At 46.7% G+C, this 25,000-nt stretch overlaps 1 protein-coding gene across 3 annotated transcripts in view; it reads left to right on the plus strand.

The window, feature by feature from the left end:
* The window catches only part of pax7a (paired box 7a), a gene marked incomplete at both ends in the record, with an annotated part of 45,940 nt that overhangs the window by 18,060 nt on the left and 2,880 nt on the right, over nucleotides 1–25,000 (plus strand). For all 3 annotated transcript variants that reach the window (XM_080000551.1, XM_080000552.1, XM_080000553.1), the window contains 3 exons: nucleotides 3,686–3,885; nucleotides 12,262–12,427; nucleotides 12,985–13,181. In XM_080000551.1, coding sequence (XP_079856677.1) covers nucleotides 3,686–3,885; nucleotides 12,262–12,427; nucleotides 12,985–13,181 — 563 coding nt within the window. The remainder of the gene's footprint in view (nucleotides 1–3,685; nucleotides 3,886–12,261; nucleotides 12,428–12,984; nucleotides 13,182–25,000) is intronic.

A 25,000-nucleotide genomic window follows, 5' to 3' on the forward strand; every position in this document is an offset into this window, starting at 1 on the left:
GACGTGTTAACGTTGCTGCAGATAATGGATTGACGCATTGAAGTTCTTTAAATGATGTCTTACTTATGATTTGCTGGTATTGGTTATACAGACATTTGATGCTTAATAATTTAGTTCAATAGTTTACTTTGACTTTGACATGTAAGATATATCCAATTGCCTTAGTAAGTGGACGTATTTGTTGCTGTTTGAATGGGCAGCAGCTCAGTGTGTTGGGTGTAAAGGACAGGGGCTGTTTATCGAGAGAGGGAGAGAGAGAGAGAGAGAGAGAGAGAGAGAGAGAGAGAGAGAGAGAGAGAGGGAATTTGGGGAGAATGGAGTGATGAGTATTCCATCTGCATCCAGTCTGAGGGCAGCAAACTCTTCCAGGGGTCAGAAGAGGAACATTAAGTTAGAGGACTATCCTTAAAACCACATGCGAACCTTAAAACTATTATCCAATAGTCCATGTCCTCAAAAATTATCATAACTCAATGTTTTTTATTTGTGCGGGACAAAATGATAAATCTGAATGAACTCTGGAAATGTTTTTTTGTTTTGATGTGTATAGGCTTCATCTGTGCTATGCGATATACTATAAATAATATATACAATACACTTTTTACGAAGCAGATATAATTAAATGTTGTATTCTGCTGTTTTGGGCCCGAAAAAAAAAACATGTTTTGTCAGCCTCAATAAAATAAATCAACATAAATGAATAAATAACAAAATAAAAAAATAAAAAAACAGATTTTTCTTTTATTACCCAAATCTTTTTCCAAAGTCTGATTGTATTAGACCTTAATTCAAGCAATTCATGAGGTGATTCCATTCAAAAATGTTTTGAAAGAAGTTTCTAAAGCTATTTGGGTAAATGATCTCTACACCTGATTAATTCCTAATTATACTGGCTGTTTAAATCAATATGAAGGAAAAAGCGCAGAGGGCCCCCAGAGGAGGATACACAGCGGTAATCATGCCCACTGGATGGAACATAATTAGGCTCTAATTTGAAGATAAGCGCTGAGGTGCGAGCGCTTTATCAATATCCCTTGAACCCTCTCATGGAATTACCAAAGCGCTATTATATAAAGGTGTAATCACAGTGTACCTTATTATTCCCCCATTCATTTGAGCGGTGAGGACCGGCCCTGTTCAATACTATCATGCGCTTACTCTGTCTTTTATTAGCACTGACAGGTGCGCGGGGAAACGAAGAGGGGATATGTTATTCAAATTTGTAGACTTGTTCAACTGATAGAGTGATGAAAGGGTAAATTCTCCCAATTGTTCCTGCAGGTAGGAGCGCGGCGTGCGCTGGCCAAATTGCGTCCGGAAGAGAAAAGCAACAAACACCCATAAGAAAACGTTTTTTGGGAGGTTTTTTTGGATCGAGTGTAATCAATTTGCCGCTGACAAATTCCTCCGTGTAAATAGGTTTTTGTTTTTTTTCCGCTCGTGATGTGTTGAGGTGTTTGGCTTGTTTTGACCCTGTGAGAATCCAAATTCTGTTTCTGGCTGGAGTGATCCACATAATACTGTTTGATCAATTTCAGCATCCTAATTATTATTAAATTATTATTACCGACATATAGATCAGTTTTGAATCTTTTGGAAAAACAAACAAAAAAAAAAAAGGTGCTTTTTTTCCCCCCACCACAGCTGTTGACTTTAGACACAAAGACTCTTTCATGTGAAAGAGCAGAACATGCTGGTTGCGGCATATGGCATATGCTACTTAAGGGATTAATCACAAGAGATAGGACATGTTCCTGTGTCTTATTTAGCTCCCAACTCATCAGTCATCGGCCCGTCAGCACGAAACACTGTCAAGCAGCCGTCTCTCCTTGTCGCATATTTAAGGACGGATTTTCCGTTCCTGTACATCCAAACTCCTTCAGACCAAGTGTGAAGGAAACAGGAGTGAAAGGAGAAATAATTTGAGGGGATGATTCTTGGGCGTCGGGCGCTGGAGCCCCTGGAGTGTGCGCCTCGTCCCCGTGCCCCCTCACCTCCCCGCAGGACGCCGGGGGTGACTTTGGAAAGCGATCCATGCGCCGCGGACCGCGGTCTCAAGTGTTGTCATGGCGAGTTACCGCGCAAAATGGAATGTGCGCATTCTAATGAAAACCAACAAAGGGATATAGTGGTGTATGTACATATTCAACTTTGTATGTTCAAGGGTGTTCGTGAGAGTGAGGGAGAGAGAGAGAGGGAGAGGGAGAGAGAGAGAGAGAGAGAGAGAGAGGGAGAGAGGGATGGCGTTTCAAGAATCAATCTTTATTAAAAAGGATAAGACTGAAGAATTGATTTAATGAATGCGGCCTCATGTCCTGCGGCCACATGTAATCCGCAGAGAATCATTGAGCGTGAGCTCGGGGGGACAAAAAGATGTTCGTAGAAGAATCGTGGAGTGGCCTGTAATGATAGTCTCCATATAATCCCATAATTCCTTGTTTAATTAAACTCCAGAGCTGGCCTTGAGACTCAACCAGTTCTGTTGCTCTTTTGTTCTCACAGTTGTTATTTTGGAGGCTGTTTGGTTTCTCCCTTTGTCCGCCGGTCGTGTCGGAAGATTTCAGTCAGAAAACGCGAACCAGTAAACCGGATACCGAAACTAGAAAGTGCCACTGTATTTGGAATTCATTTGGGCGAGTGACCAATATAACGTTTGTTTAAGTTGAACGGCGCGGGGCTTCTATTGGGAGAAAGAATTTCTTCACCCACCCTCTTATTCAGTATCTCCCTTTATTTCTCTTCTCCCACTCTTTCTGGACGGTGCGTGATGCAATCCAACCAGGCCCGGAGCAACCCTGGCACATCACAATTCCTTGTCAATGTCTCAATGAGGAAATTATGAAAATACGAATTTTGTGACACGAAATGAAAAGGGCCGTGCAGTCTGAATAGACATGCAGAGGAGGTGAAAATGATGCAATTTTCTAAATTCAGTTATGATGGTAATGTGCAATGGTAATGTATATTTGCTGTCAGAAATTCCCCTGTTGGCCCCGGATTGCACAGCGTTGTGCTGTATCTACATTCCTCGAGCAAAAATGCAGCTTAGTTTGAATGCCTTAAAAGTAATGTAAGATATGTTCTAATTCATTTAATGACAGCACGGGGAGACGCGCAGGGTTGAATGGCTCCCGACGCGATATTGTGTTGTATTTTGTGCACACTGTGTCTGTGCTCTCGATGAGCACTGCGCCCTGGGCCACTGGGAGACAGAACAGTGGAGCGGGGAGCAGCAAGGTGGCCCGTGCAGATTAACCTCTCTACCCACCGACTCCCCCACTCGTCCCCCACCGCCGGGAGCTTTCTGCCACCGCAGCCTCGGGACGCCACTCAGAGGAAGGATTGCGTCTCAGGGCTCCTCTATATTGTATAAATATCCACAGATTAAGATAATATTTGCTCCGTTGTGCTATGAGAGAGGGGTAACTGTCATTTGAATCCTCTTTGCAGCACCACCCCACCCCCTTCCCCCCTCTCTGGCGCTACAGCATCTAAAGCGGGTTGTGTCCCCAAAATGATAGATAGCGTTTTTTCAGCATTTTGATTTCCTACACAAAGACATTTCACACGAGTCAACATATGTGGGTTAACTAAAAAAAATAGCTTATAAACCTCGGTGACTTTAAAAGCATTGCGACGTCCCATAATTACCCGGGCGGCCCTCTTGTCCTCTTTTCCTCCCAAGGCAATCGCACGGACGAGGGCTCGGACGTGGACTCGGAGCCCGACCTTCCACTGAAGAGGAAGCAGCGGCGCAGCCGCACCACCTTCACGGCTGAGCAGTTGGAGGAGCTGGAGAAGGCCTTCGAGAGGACGCACTACCCAGACATCTACACCCGAGAGGAGCTGGCCCAAAGAACCAAGCTCACCGAGGCCAGAGTGCAGGTTAGATGCACACCAAGATATACATATTGCACTCAATAATAATACTACCGCTGCCTTTTTAAACCTGCCACAATGATGTATTCATTTCTAAGAATAAAAACGCTTTTGGCCAATCGCCGTGTTCCTCCAGTGAAGTTATCTGCTCCCCACAACGCTCTGGCTCAGCTTATCCAACCAGTCCCAGACAGGGATCGCCCTAAATCTTCACACCTCAGACCTTAGAACCTGTCTGACAGCTTGGCTGCCATGTGGTTGTGTATAAGGCTGAAGGGAGATATGTACAGTAGAGTTATAGCAGCAGCTGTCCTAGTGAAAGAGAGAGAGAGAGAGAGAGAGAGAGAGAGAGAGAGAGAGAGAGAGAGAGAGAGAGAAAGAGACAGAATGCATTCCTGATGGATTTCTCATTCCGGCGTTTGGCCAGGGTCTCGTCCCATCACTTTCAACCTCGCCGCTGCTTGTAAAACTCCCCACATATCACACACCACCCTCATCCTCTCCTGGGACCTCATGCCCCGACAACAACATTAATCAATCAGACCCTAGTAAAAAAAAAAAAAAAGGGAAAAGGATGAGAAAAAAGAAGATGAGTGCCGGGGCAGCCCTCTCCTCTTTCGCACTCCCGCTGAACCTCCCAAACTCTTCGCTGCATGCTAAGTGTCCATCGCTGCACAAACATGTAGTCAGGGGGGGAAAATGTTTCCACACATGTTCTTGTCCATATTAAACCCCCACACCACCACCCACCACCACTACCACCATAGAATCGTAACTACGCCAGAGTGGGAAGAAGATATACTGTATATATAGTGTTTGAACTGCAACTAATACTTAAATATAATAATATTACATAACAATGATCATTTTAGAATGATTGTAAGATTCATGGATCGAATTGAAAATGTATAGGGGAAATGGAAATCCTTAAGTGGAACATCTATTTATATGTACAAATTTCAATACATGCCAATATTAGAACAAAACACATCCGGCAAACTCATTTATAGTTTTGCTGTTTCACAGATGAAAAGTTATTTTTGAGCTTTGGGAATTGAAGAGCCTTCAAAAAAGAAGAAGATTGGAATAAGAATCCCCCCCCCCCCATAATATCAACGCAAGCTGACTTCTTCACGGTGTTTAGTGCTTTGCCAACCATCACTTGGGTTGATCGAAAATGTGTCATGCGGTCAGAGAAATACAAAACGGTCAGAGACAAAAAAGCCCAATTTACCCCCCGTTCTGTCTGGTAGTGAAGCGCAGTTGCATTTCAGGCTGATCTGGAGGTTTTTAATACTCTTAGTGAGCATGTGTAGAACAAAGAGTGATGCTTGGGGTCTTAAAATAACATGCTTTTCATTGGAAAAGCATTCATTAGAAAATACGTCGAGATATTCTTGGCTGCATATTTACGCCAATTAATACAAACATGAAAAAAAAGCAACAAAAACAACAACAACTGGAGGAGACTGTGGTCCTCGCTGCTAGATAATAGATCTAAATGATGTCATGTGAAAACCTGAGGTATTTGAGTCATGGCTATAATTTTTAATGCTATTTTCCCCGTAATCTAATTCTGGAAAGGCTTTGAAAGCGTCCAAAGGTCGGCTCAAACTTAATTTTCCGAGAAGGTCACCCAAGAAAAGGAATGGTTAGCCTAAGTAAATAATGACCATTGGACCCCAACGTTGCCCCCACGAAGCTGGTTAGGATGTTTGTAAAGGGATTTGTAGTGGCGGAAGAGTTTTTTTTGTACATTTCTTTTGTATTTAACTTAGTTATATAGTATATTATACTAGTATTATATATTAGTAGTATAGGTTGAGTGATGGAAGTGGTTCACGGAGAGATGGTGTCGGCCATGAAGATAGGCCTTAAGTACAGAGTGTGAGAGAGAGATTGAAGAGTACGAGGTGAAGTGGGCCACACAGGTCAGATCAGAGTGGGCTATGAGGAAAAGTCCAGAGGTTCCCGCTGGTCAGTCCACCCGTGGATGGAGGCTGTAAAGAAAGAATTTTGTTTTGATGTAAACCTGATGGCCTGTATGTGTTCGTGTGTACGCGAGCGTATGTCAGAGCGTTCTGAAACTGTCCACCAGCTGGGCTTTCTCACCAGTGCCCAAATGGCCCATTACAGGCCTGGAGAACGGAGACCCTTTGGCCCGAAAGCAAAACCGCTCCAGCGCAGCTGCAGTGACACATCTTCCAGATGTCTGACGCAAGGCTACGGTTCAGACCGTTGCCAGGGGGAAGTTGGAGGTGTTTTAAAGGCTGGAATTGTCAGTTGAATTTCTAGCTTTGCTAAAAGCTTTCTGTTTGTTCCATGTGTCGTTAATCTGCAGGACAGGTGTTTTTATAGCTACAGTCATAGACGGCGCATGTGACATGAGCGTGTTAGAAGATGTGCGTGCGCTGCCGACCCGTGAACGGAACGTTGGGATTCTTTACCTAAATCATGAGTGGTTGGCTTGCCGCTGACTCATAACCTACAAACTCAGCGCTTCATAAACAGAGCTGCCCCTTGAGTCCTCCCGCCCCACACCCCCTTGCCATTTTGAGGGACCCTCACCATCCATCTTCATCAACCCCACTAACACCTTTTAACACAACTACCAGTGCTCACATGCCATTACCACCCCTGCAATGGTTTTATCACTCCGGCTGACAAATTGTGGGATATGATCCACATTTCTCTGTAATTACTTCCAGCTTGTCTCAATGTGTGTGTGTGTGTGTGTGTCTGTGTGTGTCTGTGTGTGTGTGTGTGTGAGCCTACCAGCCTATGAACCCGATATGTGCTGCCACTTTTCTCTCTGATAACCCCGCACACCTAACACACAGTAAAGCGGATCCAAAAAAGGTCCAAGGGGAGAAGAGTAAGTTATTTGTGTCTGCGTCTCTCTGAAGTGCGTCCAGATGGAGGTTCTGGTGTCAACAGTTCCATAGAACACGAGGGGGAGGAGGTGGAGGAGGAGGAGGAGGAGGAGGAGGAGTAGGAGGCGGGAGGCTGCAGGCCGCCCTGAATCAGGACTCGTACGACAAAGTCAATTACGTTCGTCTCCGTTTGGGCTGGAGTTTTGAAGACCGTTTAAGACCGTCTTGGCTGAGATACCTCGTCTCAGCGTGTTGCCGGCTCACCGACTGGATCCGTCATAATGATCCCCTTTCATTACCAATAAACATTCTGCATGTAGCTATTATTGTAAGTGGAATCTAATAAGGTATAAGCACTGCTTTTTTATGAAGTGTGAAAATCAATTTGGGTAAAAAAAAAAAAAAAACTCTCTCTCTTTATTGGTGGCTTGTGCCGGCGTATTGATGTATGTCCGCGTACTCGGCTTCCAGCTGTCACTTTGGAAGAGTCGAGCTGCACTGTAGCTGAATTTTAACTTCCATTACACAGATTATCCAATTTAGTATCGGAGTGTTAGTTATGCATAAACAGCTTCCACGAACGATTACGCACGTACAAGTAGTACAACGCCGATAGAGTGCACTTTTGAAGGCAAATTAAGTAAAATCGCGGCTCCTTCCGAGTATTCAGGTGTGTTGTTTTTTGTCGGCTTACGCAACAACTGGCTGAAAAAACACGGGATTCAAATGGAAGTATGGAATGCAAGTACAGAATTTCTTAATTGTCACAGTGTCACTTGAGGACTGGCGGCAACAATGGAACCGAGTGGTGACAAGCAAACCCAACAGGCAACTGTATTCCCGCCAGTATGGTTTCATGTTCTGTAAAAGGAATAAATAGGATTTATGTAGATTGCGGGGCAGAAATTGTTGCAATGCATCAGTATGAATGTTCGAACAGTTTCTTATTATTAGAATTTAAATGACTTTGGTACAGTGCCTCTGTACTCCAGATACTTATCAAGCTAATCCCACTCTCCTCTCAAATTTACACTCCCAGCTACTTTAATTAGCATAGTTCCAGTCTGGAAGGCAGGCAGCGAGGGAATCAGAGAACGAGCGAGAGAGAGCGAGAGAGAGAGAGAGGGAGAGAGAGGGAGAGAGAGAGAGAGAGAGAGAGAGGAGTGGGGGTAAAACAGAGGAAATGAAAGGGAGGGGGGTATTGCATGGTATGCGACAGATGAGGATTTGTATGTTGAAGCCGGTTGCATCACAAATTCTGTGTTTTTGTGAACATTAAGTCAAGAGCGCATTTTGTTTTGTCATTATTTAAGGCCGCATGCTGATGTTCGCGCACAGAATGGGAGCGCGTTCACGGCTCCCTTTTGGCAAAATAATTCACGGAGGATCGACTCAACTGAAATCCTGAAACATTGAAGCGACCCTATTTCAGAAAACCGCGCCGGAATCACCAAAATGTTGTGTGTGTGTGTGTGTGTGTGTGTGTGGGGGGGGGGTTCGCCACTGCAACGTCACGCATGAAAATATTGAGATATCATTATCGCCGATCGCTGATAAGAGGGTGTAAAAGCGTTCTTTTGGCGGCGACTGAGCTGTGTTTGCTGTTAGTGAGTCCGAAATAAATTCCACTGGGAACGAAGTGAGCAGGGTGAGTGCCAACTCAAATAAAAAAAGCAGGAAAATTGTGTTAATGCCCTGAATGTCACACTTGGCAACCACTGTGATCGTAAGAGGAGATGCAACGACGCCGTGGTTGCTGTGGGCCAGGCAGCCACAATCCATGACAATATAGTTATAATGTTTATTAAATATTAACGTATACTAATATACTATGCAAGTACATTTCAGCGGACTAAATATACCCGTGCCCAAGTACAGATTCCAATTGCTGATTCTCGCAGTTTAGAGAGAATATTGATCTTCGCGTTAGTTATTCACGGGATTCAGAAAGATGAAACGCAGAAAAAGGAATTTGTTGGTTGGGTGCAGTATGGACTCGTAAAAGATTGAGTCCTCGTCAATTTGATGAATCGGCTATATTAAAGAGAAGTATTCAGTATTGCGGAGATATTGCAGTGAGAGACAATGAGGGGTTGTGCGGTAGGCTGCTGTAATCGCAAAAGGCAATGGGTGGAAAATGTTTGATAAGAGGGAAAGATCCGTTCTATCGTATCTAAAAAGGCACATGTTGGGGCTAGATCATTTCATGAATGTATAATGAATCCTCACACAAATGTACTATGTTGTTCGGCTGTTTTGACGCATGTTGGAACATTTATAAATGGCGAAAAACATCCATACATTTTCAGTGAAAATACCGAGCGGATTTCGTATTCATCATTTTTATCTTCCCTGAATCACAGTCGGGGTACAATCTCAGTCGCTGTGCGCCCGCATGCTGGCCGCATGGCTTGACGGCGGCGTGTTTTAAAAAAACAGCGTTTCTATTTCATTGGACACTGTGGATTTTATTCAGGCCTTTCTACTCCTCGTCCCCTCGAATGTCTCCTTCTCCCTCAGTGGCCGAGTTCAGGGGCTCAACTCCGTCTATTGTTTCCTCTCCCAAGCCGGGTTAAGCTCTACCTCTAGAAGCTGAGGCATTGCTCTGGATTCTCCGACCACCAACCCGTCCATAAACTTCCCCCCACAAAGGTTCAGGGACTCGCAGTACAGACACAATGCGGTCCAAGTGTGGATACGAGGCAACCTGAAAACCTCTTAGGCTAACACGAGCGAGCGTCAGGCATATGGCACACTTGTAGGTAGATACTGCAGGGAGACATGGAGGAGCCATGCAGCTCTTCTGTGCTGAGGGGAATTAAACCGGATTGGGGAGAGCGCTGGAGAATCTGCGGTCCAAGGTGACTTTGTGATCAGGTTCCAGGGAGCAGCCTGAAATCCTCAGCTTCGGGCTGTTCACTCTGGTGAGAGCGAAAAGGAGTGTGCTGGTGAATGTTTCTCTCTCGTGTGTGTGTGTGTGTGTGTGTGTGTGTGTGTGTGTGTGTGTGTGTGTGTGTGTGTGTGCGCGCGTGCGCGTGTGTGTGCGCGTGTGTGTGTGTTTGTGCGCGCTAGTTGAAATTTGCACACAAACACAACAACCTTGTCTACATGCGCTAAACCCTATGCTGAGAGCCTGCGATTGTTTAAGTAAGTCACTTCTTCTCCTTACAGTCGATACGGAGCACATGGGGCCCAGCGTTTGGCCGTCCTAACTCAGTCGTGTTGCAGCCTTCAGCATTTTAGTTGATTTCGCAGCAAGTCTGCTCAAAGCCTCAGACTAAATTCACTTAGGCTGATGGTATTTAGAGGCTCCCCAGTCGTTAAGAAGGATGGGTGTCTATGGCAACCGCATGCCAATTGGAGGGAGGTGGAAGTCACTCTGGTTAGGAACGAAACACAACTGATACATCCAAAACATTCACATGTTTTAGGAATAGTGTTTCGTTTTGAAAAGGATTCTGCGCCCCAGCCGCATGTTTGGCTGGGTTACCGGCTGAGGTAAGGCGTTTAAAATGCAACACGATGCGCTCCGTGGTCATGTACCGGAACATGCATCCGCTCTCCACTGCAAACCACTGCCTTTCCACAGTGGACGTGTCTGCGAGACGAGACCCAGAAGAAGCAGAAGATGGAACAGGGCAAAGGTAGAAAAGTCTGTTGAGCGGTGAAGTGTTTTGTGCGGGCCCTGATGGAACACCTCCTCACTAAGCTTGGATGACAAAGGCAAAAGGAAGTCAAAGTGAACATAAAAGCAGGGTGGACTGAGTGTTTGAGGTTCAGAGGTCGGAGGTGAAGTGGCACCGCGGGGTGGGGTGACGGGGAGTGTGTGGAACGAAGGGTTCTCCACCCCCCCCGTGGGTTAGGCAGCTGTTTGTCTAGCCCAGTAGGAGCTTAGATCAGACCTAAGACCACGCTCCACTACATCCCAATAGGAGAAATTTCACTGGAGCCACTCTCGTCACTTTGTTTTGGAGAGAGTTTATTGAAGGATTGCAACAGGAACTGTTTAAATTTGGTAGGGCCTGAGCTCGGGGCTCACTGTTGAATAATACAACAAAAGTTGGAATATTTCTCAAGCGCCGATACAATACACAGCCCATTACAGGGCTTTTTCTTTCATTTAAATGCTTTTGACCGAAATGAACCATGGCCAAAAATCACTAGGTATTTACAGAGGCATTGAGTGTGTGGAAAAAGAACCACATTCAAATTAAGATCTCTGTGGAGTTGAGATCCCCTTGTAGGCCTATAAGAGTTTATATGTATGTTTGTGTGCAGAAAAAGAGGCAGCCCCGATAGCATTGAGCGTGTCTCTGTGTAAGTCCCCTTGAAAGTGTCCCTCTTTAAGACCTGTTTAAAAGGGACGCCCCCTCTTTGTGTCCACTGTTCTCCATGGCGTATGGAGGGGCTTTTGTGCCCCTCTTTCATGTGCTTACACAATAGCCCGGGCCGTTTGAAACACAACAGTAGATGAACTGCACTGACAGTGTATTAAACTCTGATGAATTGCCTGTGCGAGGCATAGATCAATGTCCTTCAACCCTTATAGCCCACAGTGAGCCCAGGCGTTGTCTTGGTTAAATGGAACAGGTTGCTGGCTGGATGGCTAGTCCTTTCAAAAGGCCTGATTATATTCATGTTTTGTTGAGGCAGAAGCCTTTTTAAAATGTGTAAATCACTGCGGTTCAAATGGGGCCTATTTTGTCTCTCTCTTTCAGCAAGTTGACATTGTGTGTCTGGGGTTTGACGTAGATCCTCGGAACGTTTTTCTGCAGATCTGTGTTTTCTAAACACAAACCTATTTGGCCGAAGCTAAAAGCTGAAAATATTTTGACCTAATGTGAAGTTTGTAATCGAAAACAAGCTTGATCCACGGTACTCTTGTAATCGAACAAATCCCTTCCTCGCCCTCCTCTTTGAAAGTGACCATGTGGAGAGCACACTTGTGCAGCAAGGTGTAGGCATTCCTCATAGGCCGACTCAGTTCAGGAGGTTCACAAACATACTTGAGATGAGGCAGGGGCTTGGGGTCTACCTCTGACCTCTTAATGACTTCGAGCCTTCAGAAGGGGGCTTAGGGCAGCCTGTTTACACAGATCACAGCCTCTGCCACTTAAGAAGAACAACAGGGCCGGACCGCTGAGCCTCCAAGGTGGCTCCCACAGGGACTAGCCGCTCGACTCCCACCACCACCACCACCACCACCACCATTCACACTAACCAGCAGATTAATCACAGGTGGCAGTCAGGAAGCAGACTCTTACTGTCATATATATTACTCAATGTCATATTGAATTAGGCAAATGCGGAGCTAAAAGACTAAAAATTAGCATTAGCACGAACAACTCGAAATCCAACGAAAACAAAAACGTAACCAAGGGAGTGACCATCCCCCTGTACCATCTACGAGATCGACAAAGAAAAATCATCTCAAGCCCTATAAACTATGTTCTGCGCATGTTCACCTTGAACCATTCAGACTAAAGGGTTACACTTCGCTCCCTCCTAGGTGTGGTTCAGCAACAGGCGTGCCCGATGGCGTAAGCAGGCGGGAGCCAATCAGCTCGCAGCCTTCAACCACCTACTACCTGGAGGGTTCCCGCCCACCGGCATGCCAACGTTGCCCACATACCAGCTTCCAGAGTCCAGCTACGCCAGCACCACGCTATCACAGGGTAGGACCTTGACTGAGATATTTCGGTCCTTCATGTCTTTCCATAGGGTTACAAGGGAACATGTTCAAGTCGGAAAACTAATTGGGCTTAATCTTATTTAAAGCACATCTTATGATCTGCTGGTTGTGGTATGTCATCTGTAATTGTTTTGGGCCCATGTTAACAAAATTTTGCATCATATATGTGACCATGTGCTGGATATAGGATCCATGCAGCCATTCGTTATCTCCACAAAAACTCCTTTGTTGCCGGGAAGCAGACGCAGGTCTGAGCGCAATTTCCTCTGGGTTTCCTTTGACTGGAGATATTTCTATTCCTCTCGCTGATGCATTCATCAAGAGCAAATAGCAAACGGTATTATTTGCAGGACTCTTAACCTTGTAATACGCTGTTATACACACTTATCCTCTCATCTGTGTTATATAAAGTCGATAAGGATTCCTTTTAAGTTTTAGAGGCCGTAGAATTCGGAAATGGATGGATGCTGTCCATCCCGTCACAGTACCAGGTTCTACACATGTTCATCTTTCGTGGCCCGTGTTCCATATCCGTATCAGATGGCAGCAGCACGTTGCACAGACCGCAGCCGCTGCCTCCGTCCTCCATGCACCAGGGTGGTCTGAGCGCTGACAGCGGCTCCGCCTACGGCCTCTCGTCCAACCGCCACAGCTTCTCCAGCTACTCCGACACCTTCATGAGCCCCTCGGCCTCCGGCAACCACATGAACGCCGTCGGCAACGGGCTCTCCCCGCAGGTGGGTCCGACTCACGCAGTCGTCTTCATTTCAGCCCGTGCATGCCGCCGCCGCCCCTCCGGTTTTCACTTTCCTCACCTTCCGCCTCCGTCGAGCTGTTACTTTTCGTAACGCGCGAGCGCGTCCCCATTAAAAATTCATCAAAAGCAGAGAGAAAATCTGTCAGTGTGGGCTTCAGTAAAGGCTTCCTAAAGCCCTGGATTTATTTTGGCTCGTCTAAATTGCTACATTTGTAAAACAATCGGATTAACATCAACAAATTAAAATTCATCTAGATACCGGCGCGGCTGCTCGCGCGGCTTCAAACAGTGGTTTTGACTTTCCTGGGACGTCGAAAATCCCGCGCAGCACAGTAGGAACACATGCAGATGAAATAATTATCTAAAGCTTATAAATGTAGCCGCCTTTAATCTCCCCGAAGTAATTGTCTGCGGCTGGAAGATTCCATTACGATGTGCGATTTCGCTCGTCTCCGTCGGGCGACCCTCCCCGACGGGGATGTTGGTACGGCTCTTGCGGGGAAGCGGCAACCAGGGCCGGGTCTCCGTTTCTCCGAGGCTCCCCCCCTGCTCCTCCCCGGGTCACACTACCTGCCCGGTTTCCTTCTCTGGGATAACAAAGCAGAACATGACTCGCAGTAATTAGATTCCGCGTTCCCCTAATCGCAGCGCAGCGACGGAGCCGCCGCCAAGGCGTTGGCTGCAGAAAATGCAATTTCTTTGCCAGTTTGCCGTGCGATAGCGTCTGCGCAGGTTTGGGTGTTTCTTCCTCTTCCTGCTTGTTCCTCTGAAAATCTTGGGTGGGGGGGATTCCACATCATCCTCTTTGGGCACCGCCATTAATGAGCGTTTAAAATGCGACTCTATGGTGAGGGGTTGGGTCTTAAGTAGCACAGAATGAAAAATGATTTGTATTGATGCAAATCGTGTGTGCCGAGTGAATTATACACAATTACCCATCAATACTGGCCAGTTTGCCCACCCTCACCAACAACATGTGGTTAACAGGCAGAAAATAAGATTGAAATGGTGTGTAAAGAGTTGAAAATGAATTTCAATGCTGCATTTGTCCACAATTACCCCCTCGTTCACACGTGTTTTATTGGGGGAGTTCTTTTTTTTTTTTTTTTTTTTTTTTTTTTTTTTTTCCTCTCGACTTCAAATATTTCTGAAAAGCAGATTGGAAACATTCTTGGTATTACCCTCTTTCTTCGGAGAAGAAAGAATTAAGGATTTTCCGACAAAAAAGAGATTTTCTCTCCTGCTGAAGCTACGGAGGATAACATGGAGTCTCACAGCGTGTTTGATTGTTAATCGTGGCACCGGGGCTTTAACAGCTAATGCTCCCACTGCAAAACCTGCAGAAAAAAACACCAGGAACACGGCTCTTTTTATTAATGGCTCCTTAATGCTGCTCCCCCTCTCTCTCTCCAGTCATTCAAGAATGCTTATGGATAATAAACATTTCCTGTTTAGTGTTCCGGATTAAGACTTACTTACCTACACCACGCTGCATGCATTTTCTTTTTGTCTTCATTTTTAGTTGAAGATGATTTGTAAATAATTTCATTTCAACGTCATTTTTTTATTTGGATATTTCGAGCGGCACTTTCCTTGTGTGACATTATATAAGGATGGGTGATGTTTTTCACCAAGGACACACCGTTTTTTTGGGGGGGTGGGGTGGTGTTGTCATAAGAATGCATAAATGTGTTGAATTGATGTAGAATGCAATGCCATGTGGCATTCCTATCACTGCCTCAGCATGGAGATGAATGTTCTCCCTGACAGTGGAACCAGAGTTCAATCTCCTCCACGGCTCCCTGCTGTGCTGGACAGCCTCTCATTTCACCCTGCGCTCCTCTCTCTCTCTCTCTCGCTCTCTCTCTCTCTCTCTCCTTCTCTCCCTCCTTCCCTCTACCCCCCACCCTCTCTCTCTCTCTCTCTCACCTAAATGACACACATCCACACACTTAAGCAGTTCTCTAAATTCACACCGGAAAGAAAAAAAAACAAAAAAAACAAACAAAAAACACCAGCCTTTCTCTCCTCCAACTCTAAGCAAATGTCACGTTTCCCGTCATCCCAGGTTCAGCTCATTTCCAGTTTTGCAAATACGTATTGTTGACGGATGTGCTACCTTGCACAGTTGTTTTTTTCACGCCATACAGTATATTTCGACTCTCCTGTTTTCTTCTCTGTGTAATGGGGGGGGGGGGGGGGGGGTGGGGGGCCCACAAAGGGACTCTTCATCGAGATGGAAATGAGAACTTGATATTGTAGGTTTCAGTCCGCGTCTGTTTGGGGAAGATATGCTTGTGCGAGCTATTTTCCGTGTCTGCCGTTGACGGCCGAGCTCTAACTGCTAAAGATTGACAAAAAAAAGGAGGGGGGGGGGTTCTCTGATTCCCAGTAAATAGGCTGTGATGGCAAGGTGCCAGGTCTGTAATGGAATCCTGCAGCGTTCAGAAATCCCGACAGGTGCTCCCGTCCATCCCGACCCCGTAACCTCTCCTGACAAGCGCGCGTTTTCCCATTACGGCCGGTGGAAAAGCCGTCCGCGCCGACGCGCCGGCCGCTCGGGTGGGGTGTGTGTTTCGGGCGGTTTGAGAAGTGGTGGCGGTGGTGGTGGTGGTGGGGGAACGTGGCCGAAGCTGTGCTTGGCTGGTCAGGGGGGGGTGTGAGAGCGGGAGAGCGTTTTTCCCCGCTGATCCCGTTTCATTTGGAGGCACAGCGGGCGTCGGGGAAGCAGGAAGGGGTGTGGCCCCCCCACCCCCGGGGGCCGCCCCCGACGCCCTTCTGAACTTTAAAATTGGGAAATTGAAGCGATCTCCAACGAGATTGATTATTCCTCCGTGTAAGCCTACTTTTTTTTTCCTTCATCGATGATATTTGTTTCATCCCGGTGACCTTCTAAACGTCTATTATGTTGGGGGCTGAATAGTGTTTATCGTCCTTTAATGCACCAGAAAACAAGTGAGTAATTTTATCTGTCATGGATCAACGGTTCTTCCTCTCCCTCCGTGGCCGCGGAAGTTTCGGCTCCGACGACCAACTTTTTTTTTTTCTGTCTCATGTTCGCTGGGGAAATGTGTCTCCTCCACACCTAATGGGAAGCGTCCTTTGGATGTTCCTTTAATTGTCCTCTGACGCGGTTGGCCGGGGAGCTGTGTGGCTTTGGCAGACTTGAGGACTAAACTCCTCATTATTGCATGACAGGGACACCTGCTGGGAGAGGGGGGGGAAGCAACTGGGGCCACACAGTGGAAACCAGTGGCTCAGTGCGGGTCTGAAAGCTAAACACTTCATGCCTTGTGGAATGCCAATGGGAGAGAAAGTCGTGCATTTTGACAAAGATTTGTAATATTTAAGGCAATATTCCAGACGAGAAGGAGGGATTTTTTTTTTTTATGTTCCCGGGGATAAGATTTGGGAAATAGCCGTATTTAAATAAACACAATATAGCAATGTAGTCCATCACAGACGTTTATTGGCATTTTCTGTCACCCAAACGAGGATACTACAAGAAAGCTGTGATGAATAAGTGCCGTTCTGATGAAGGTGCTTTGGAAGTTTCACAAGATTATTTAATTTTTATTTTGTTTCCCTTTTTAATTACGTGTTTTGAAATGACAAGGGTGCGTGCGTGCGTGCGTGCGTGCGTGTGCGTGTGTGTGTGTGTGTGTGTGTGTGTGTGTGTGTGTGTGTGTGTGTGTAGGCCATGTGTATATTTGAGGGGGGCCTTTGGGCTGTGTGAGTGGGCCGGGCCTTTCACGCAAGCACTCACACATGCGCGACGAAGACACTCACGCACACACACACACACACACACACACACACACACACACACGCACACACACACACACACACACACACAGGCACACACACACACACACGTGTGCGCGCGCCGAGAGAGAAAGAAACACACGCACGTGGCATTCGCGGGATCAGAGGCAGAGCGGCTCTCACCCCTGCCTCCCTTTGATCCGTGTCCCCGGGCCTGCAGCCTGCCCGCGCGGCGCTGCGGCGCACCGTGCGCGCTGACACCACGCTCGCCAGCGACTCCCCACAACTGTCTGACAGAGATAAGCCAGGGGAGACTCCAAACTGTGCTGCTGCTGTTCCATTAGCGAGCGCAGACGCTTCTTTTAAAAACAGGATGAATTATATTTAAGAAGCAAGCCCTGCCGTTGCCAAGAGAGAGAGAGAGAGAGAGGGAGAGAGGGAGAGAGAGAGAGAGAGGGAGAGGGGAGGGTGCACTGAACAATCTAGAGCTCTGGCTCCATTCCGCCTCCTTCCCTGACTTCTAACAAGACATTTTGCACCTGAATACCAATGAGAGGGAGAGATTCATGTAGTCCCCCACATTATTAAAACTTGGGCATTAAGCCTCTCGCCGGGCACCGTGTCAGCTGGCACGCTGCACTGACAACAAATCAAAGGGGATGAGCACATCGCCTGCATTCACAGCTCAGCCACTCGCGGTGCAAGAGGGGGAATACATACTGGTTAATTAGAACTCCCATTAAAACAAATACTGTTTCAATTTGGCAAGTATAAAAAAAGATGTAAGAGGCTTTTGGGGGGCGGGGGGGGGGGGGGGGAGACCTGCTGTTGGCAGCTGCCAAGAAAATCAAGGGACTGTAAATCATATCCACTGGCTATACTGGTTTTGCACAGATTATTAGCGTTTGCTGTTGTTTGTGCAACACTTTTGAACTCTGGAGGAAAGATGCGTTCAGATGCGCGCATGTAAGGAATCGCGTTCTCCCGGTGCGTTTCAGGCCTTTTCTTTTTTCTTTTTTTTTTTTAGTGCGTGGAAATTCACACACCGCGCGGGTTAAAGACTTAACACCAGTGTGACGTCATTCATATTGTTGTGTTTTTCTCATTTGAACGCTTGGCTCCACCACGTGCAACGCACGTTGTTTGTGTGTTTGTTTGTTTGATTGTTTGTTTGTATGCTTGTGTGTCTGTTTGTTTGTTTGCCGTGGAGGTACACTGAGCCTCCCAGGCCATTTGTTGCTCCCTTCTTCTCCCTCTTCTCTGGAGCGTCCAAGTGATGCCATTCGCAGTGGATTCCAAAAAAAAAAAAAAAAATCTGGAAGAGGCTTCCTGTATTCATAATCTATTTTTCACCTACAAACCTTCCTTCCTTCTATTTGGCTTTTTGTCATGATGCTTTGCCAATGGTGTTTTCTCTGCTCCCTCCCTCCCTCCCTCTCTTCCGCTCGCTCTCTCTCTCGCTCTCCCTCTCACTCTCTCCCCCTCTCTCTCTCTCTCTCTCTCTCTCTCTTCTGCTCTCTCTCCAGTCACGTTCCCTTTTGCTCTCGTTCTCCCTCTCTCCATCTTTCTCTTTTGCTCCACCTCTCTCTCCCCTGGAGAGGCAGCCCTTCTCCCTACGCCCAGATGAAAGGCTATGGCGGACAATAAAAATGCTATTTAAATGCAAGGGTGTTTGTGTGCGGGTGAGAGATATTTCCTGCAGAAAGTGAGCTGCTGCATCCTGATAAATAGCAAATATAAGGGAATGTGATTTACATTTATCTTGCAGAGGCAGCCAAAATGAATTTCAGTAAATCCTAGAAGATGGGGATTTAAGTAGGAATTGACTGAGACTGATTCATATGCTGTGTGTCCCACACAGTTGAAATGCCTATATGTTGGGGAGAGGTATTGCCTCTATTAAAGTATAGGCGCAAACATTGATCCTATCTAATATACCAATTACACACGGCACCATGCACTGTGTCGTGTTTAGGTTTCCATTGCAGAGATTTATACCATTATAATACCGCCACAAGACTTGAATTTTTATTAAATCATAACAATGCCGCTACTGCCACTTCGACCACCACAACCTGCAATAACAAATAGTAACAGCAATGATATTAATAACATTATTTCAATTATAATCACAACAACAATTTATTGGGATCCGCTCAGTCCAGGCAGGTGAAATGTGTGTCCGAGTGCTGTGAGCCATGTCCCCGGGCCCCGGGGTCAGGGAGCAGGGGGTTACGAGACGCCAGGGAGGACGGGGGGTCAGCCTGCTGAACCTGCCCCGCACGCTGGAGGTTTTGCGATGTTGCCTGGCTGCATGTGGTTCCTGTTAGTTCCAGATGCCACCCTGACAGGTGCACGGACGTGATTGATAATCTCTCCCACTATCTCTCTTTCTCACTCTTTTTTTTTAATTTTTTTATTTTTTTATTTTACTCGTCCTTCTTTCTGTGTCTCTTTCTCCTAACTCCTCTCTCTCTCTGGACTAATTTCCTTCCATTGCAAAATGTTGCAAAAAAAGGTGTCCTTATATTTTAATTTGGATTTTTGAATTATTTTCTAAAAACGCTGGTATTCAAACTGCATCTCTTCCTCGCTCTCCCTCTCTCTCTCTCTCTCTGTCTTTCTGATGATAAAATGGGAATATGAAATGTGCCGGGGTCCTCAGCTGGTTGTCTCACGCGGCAGCTCTCCCTCTCAGTCTCCAGCTGAGAGCTATTTCACTATTTATTTACATGTAATTATGGCTATGAGGTGCAGATATTAACACTGTCAAGAACAATTTGACCTGACATTTTTCACGAGCGCCGGCCCCTGCTGTTTTGAGCAAACAACCCGCCCCCGCCCCACTACCCCACCAGCGCTCCACCTCTCCTTCCCTCTTCCCCTTCCCCTTCCCTCGCTCCGCTCCCCGCAATCTCCCTCACTTTTTCCTCGGCGGGCGGCTCCCTGTCGCAGGCGCCGAGCCGGCCGCGCTGAAAACCACTCTACTGGAATCTGAAAATCTGCCGTTTAATTTGGCAGAGGCGTCAGCGCAAAGTGAGGAGGTTTGAGGTCTGTGTGTGTGTGTGTGTGTGTGTGTGTGTGTGTGTGTGTGTGTGTGGGTGGGTGCGTGCGGGTGTGTCGAGAGTGGAGGGTGAGGGGGCTCTTGTTCCCAGTGGCTGAATCCATCCCATAGTTACTCAAGCATATCACTAGCAGAGAATAGAGGATTGCTCCCCACACGTTCTCCAATTGCAGCCCAATAGACGGCATATTAACCTCTGGTTAGCGAGGGGCCAGGCTTATACTATGAAACATTTGGGAGGGAGGGAGGGATGGAGGGAGGGAGGGAGGGATGAAGGAAGGGATGGAGGGGGGGATGGAGGGAGGGATGAAGGGAGGGGTGGGGGGGGGGGTGAGGACTTCTGGCTAAAGCAGCTGTGCTTCATTGAACACACGGCGGACTATTAGTCGTTTGGCTGCCGTTTGCCTAAAGAACCGCTCACTTCCTGACAAAACAGAACCCCTGAAAGGGCAGAGCGTCGACGTGGCGACAGCGTTAAAATAACTATAAATTATTCCCGGCGTTCACCCGTTTGGGTTGTCTGAGCGTGAACGTAATAGTTTTCATGCCTCCGTTGTCTGTCATTGTTCAGCGCGTGGGACCTGCAGGAGAGTCGTCCATAACGCGTTGTGAGGAGTGACAGCTTGTTCCAGCGCCCGCTAATCGTCCTCATCTGTGCCCGGCTTGTCAACGCCCAGATTCTGTCAGCGCCAATCAGTCACTTAATTGAGCACAATTAGTAATCCTCCACCGCCCCTACTCCTCCACATTCTTCAAAGGCCTCCCCCCCTCCCCCATCCCACCTCTCTCTCTCTCTCTCTCTCTCTCTCTCTCTCGCTCTCTCTGTCTTTCTGCGGAAGACACTTTTCAGTTTTTATAAACGTGCCGCGACCAATTAACGCGGTGACACGCAGGCCAGGGCCCGTCATCTGCTGCCTGCCACCACCCCCCACCCCCCGCCCGCCCCCCTCCGCCCGCACCGCCTCCACCGTGACCAAAACGTTCTAATTCAATTTATGCAATCACTGTTATTTTTAAATAGTCATTTTGTCTGCTCAGATGAGGGCCCTTACTGCCCGCTGGGCTGGCCCTCTCATGTAAAGGATGGGGGGAAGGGTGGGACATTCCAGGGTGCAGAAGTCTATTGACTTGGGGGTGGGGGGGGGGGGGGGGGGGTTCCCCTATCTTTTTATTCATTTTCTTTCTTTTTTTTTTTTTAACTTTTTTTCCTGGTTGGGTTCATTTATTGAAGATTTTTCTCATATACAAAAATAAATAAATAAACAATCAACAGCAATACTTGTGAAATAATAAAAAGATTCAAAGGTAACATTACATTAAATACCCGCAAATTTAAAACAAAAACACGACTTTCCCCAAAATATTTAAAATAAAAACAGCCCAGGTTTTTTATTTATTCTTTTACTCTCAAAGTCAGACAATTTCCAGACAGTTGGCTCGCTAGAATCCTTGGTTGTGGAATTACATGAGCTTCTTCCGCTGTAATCACGCCCTCGGGTCTGGCCTTCAAATATTGATCTAAAATTCAGTGTCATCGCCGTGGATCTTTAATCATCCCCTGCCGGAGCAGGTATCAGCCGGGCCGATCTGCCGAGGTGCAAGATGCCATTCTGCACCACTCAGATAACTTGCAGACATTTTGAGCGCTTATTTCCCCCCTCCCCCCCTCTGCCCCAGTGACCTCTGCCTAACTTAAAGGTACATCTTGGGGGCATTCGATTTGGGCAGAACGGGGAGCTATCGGTGACAGAGGAACTAATCCAGTCTTGTGCAGATTAAGAGTGTTTGTGGAGTGGGGTGTGTTTGGCGCTGGCACTGGCGCCGGGGATGGAACAGAAGGGGCTCCTATCAGCTCTCCAGGCAGGCTAGCCCTCCGGCCAAGCCGGTCCTGCACCAGTCTTTGTACTTCCCAAAGCCTCCACTCTCCTCTCCTCCTGCTCTCTCTCTCTCTCTCTCTCTCTCTCTCCTTCCCCCTCTTCTCCCTCCTGTAGGCTCATGTCGTACCTACAGCGCTCGATTTCCGCTTCTGGGTTCATATTTGAAAATGGTTTGCGACGTTTTCATCTCAACGCTAGTGTTCACGTGCACACTTGGGCAGGTGTGAGAGGGGGGCCGTCCGGTGACATTTTTGTTCATGAAAAATAAACATTATCTCCTTACACTGTCAGCCATAAAGAAACACGCATACCAATATAATACAGGACATTTTACTGTGAGATGTGAGATGTATATATGAATTTAAGTAAGAGAAATTATTATAAATCTTAATGCATTTATATTTGTTTTACATGGAACATTTTTCTTCCCGTTGGAAACAACATTGTTCTAGTTTTAGGGAGCTCTCTCAGCGCTGCAGGAGAGTCGCAATTTCTTTTTGTTTTTTTGTTTTTTTTGGAAGGCGAGCCGACAAAGAACAACTCGCAGACCATTCACAGGCACAAAAAAAAAATGTAATTCCGACGCCGGAGAAATTAGGCGGCTATAAAAGAGCCTCTTTTTGTGTCTCAAACGTGCTATTTATTTATCTGAAAGGATGCACATTGGATCAATTTACACTTCTCCATTCACTCCGCCGCGGGCTGCAGGGCTCAGAAGTTGAGAGAATTAATTACTTTTTTTTATTTTTTTATTATTATTATTTATAAAGTGATCTATCTTTAGAGAAGGGGAGGGAGAGGGGGAGAGGAGGGGAGGGAGGGAGGGAGGGGGGAGAAAGACGGCAGGAGAAAACGCCCTGGAGCATTGTCCTTTAAACTGGGTCCTGGCTTCCATTATCTCCCAAACCAGCTCTCACACAAAGTCAAACAACAAACCAACTCTGGGCGGCGGAGAGTGCCGTGTGCAAGGAAGAGGGGAGGGAGGGAGGGAGAGAAGGAGAGAGAGAGCGAGACAGAGAAGGTGAGGAACGAGGAGGATAAAGTTGGAGGCCTTGTGTGCTGGATAGGGCAAAAAAAAAAAGAAGTGTTTTTTAAAGTGAAATTATCATACTGATCCTTTTCTCTTTCAAGTACCTCTAACGTTTTGTGGCGCTGCATTGAGGAAAACCAAAAACATCACATTCACCATCAAGAGCAATAATCCCTTAATGTAAATCACACCGAGTCCATTATACTTGAGAAAGAGGAATACCTAGAGAAATACCTTCTTTATTCTTCTCAGGCAAAAAATGGACTGACAACCGCTTCTGAGAAAAATAACAGTTTGAATTATAGCATTCGTGCAGAATGCTCTCATTTGCACTGTGACTACGACAATGATAAACTTGTATTTCCCGGTTAACTTTTGCCCAAAAAGAAACACCCAAAATAAATTTGGCATGGCCAAACACCTTAGCATTAGCAATATTGAATTACAGAATGTCATCAATCATGTGAATTTGAAAGGACTTTGTTCTACATTAACAACAGAGTCACACAATGGCGAAATTACCTTCGGTAATTGGAAAATAGACAAACAGAAAATAGATTTAATAGCACTTAGAGTTATGTCGAGGTGCATGAACGGCACGTCAGCTCAGCCCGGGCTCGTGACTTCTGTTTGCCCCCATCTGCACTTCCATCAGATAAGCAGACAGCGACGGAGGAATGGCATTGATTTTTTCTTGGTTGTGCGAACAGGCTAGAACATTGCTGATAGGAAACGAAAACCAACCTGAATAAACGAGGGGGCGGCTTTACCTTCACCCCTCTGGCCAAAGTGTCATCGATACGGAACCTGCCCCTGGGAAGGACGTCCAGAGAGTACACAACCCGACCGGACCCGGCTGACATAGAATGAATGAATCCCAAACACCGGCGACGATGACGAGACTTCTTTTGAGGAACTTTTTTTTCATTTGATCCAATTAAAGCCCTCGCGCCGATCACTGATTTCCATTCTGTTTCAAAGAGGCGAGATGTAATCAAGTTTCAATTAACCAATAACCAGAGCAGACCCGTGCCCCGCGGCTGTGTTTTGAAACTCAACAAGGCCTGTTTCATGGCCGGGCCAAGGCATCAGGACACGTTCAGCTGCTGTGGAGCGTCTTTCGGCCCCAGTCCATATGGGAGGGAGCACATGTGTCCTGCATAAAGGAGGGCCATGAATCTCCCTCTTATGGATCCGTGTCACATGCTCCGTCTGCATATGCGGAGGGGACGGTGGGGGTTTCCACCCTGATAGAATTAACACGTGGAAATGACTAAACAGCCTTTTTTTATTTCTGATGTGCTTCAAGTGCCTCATATTTCCTGGGAGACCTCTCCTAAAGGTATGATTAATTTGCAGAATATGGTTAATTTTCCCTCTGTGTGTCTCTCTGGCAGTGCACCGTGAGCATGTCAAGCGTTTCAAAGCGGATGGCCTCTCATGAGCTGTTTGGCCTTCTGCAGTATTGGCTCTGCGCTTATACCTTGTGTGTTTATGTGCATGAGTGTGTGTGTGTGTGTGTGTGTGTGTGTGTGTGTGTGTGTGTGTGTGTGTGTGTGTGTGTGTGTGTGTGTGTGTGTGTATGTGTGTGTGTGTGTGTGTGTGTGTGTGTGTGTGTGTGTGTGTGCGTGTGTGTGCGCACGCGTGCGCGCGCATGAGGGTTGATGGGGGGGTAGGTATCACCCCTGTGTAACCACCTCCATGATGGGCTAATTGGTTTAGCAGCCAAGGGGCCAAAGGCCAGCACAGCATAGCAAATCTCAACGTGAACCTGATGTTGAGAACGAGGCTTCCCTGCTATAGGGGGAAGCATGTGTGGGACAATTCCCATTTTCTCACCCCCACAGAGTCAATTTTCCATTTTTCACTTAAAGCAACACATTCTGTAGTATTAGAAAACAGAATGGCGCGCGGCGTTCCGGGCCCCTGTGCTTCAGACTAAAGCGGCGACGCTAATAGAGATAATCTCCTCCATTTGAACACACCGTAAGGCCTTCTTCTACCCCAATGTCCCAAGCTATTACATTAATCTACAATATTGAATTGGATGCTTTTGTGGTCGA

The sequence above is a fragment of the Zeus faber genome (assembly GCF_960531495.2).
Source record: "Zeus faber genome assembly, chromosome: 5".
NCBI lineage: Eukaryota > Metazoa > Chordata > Actinopteri > Zeiformes > Zeidae > Zeus > Zeus faber.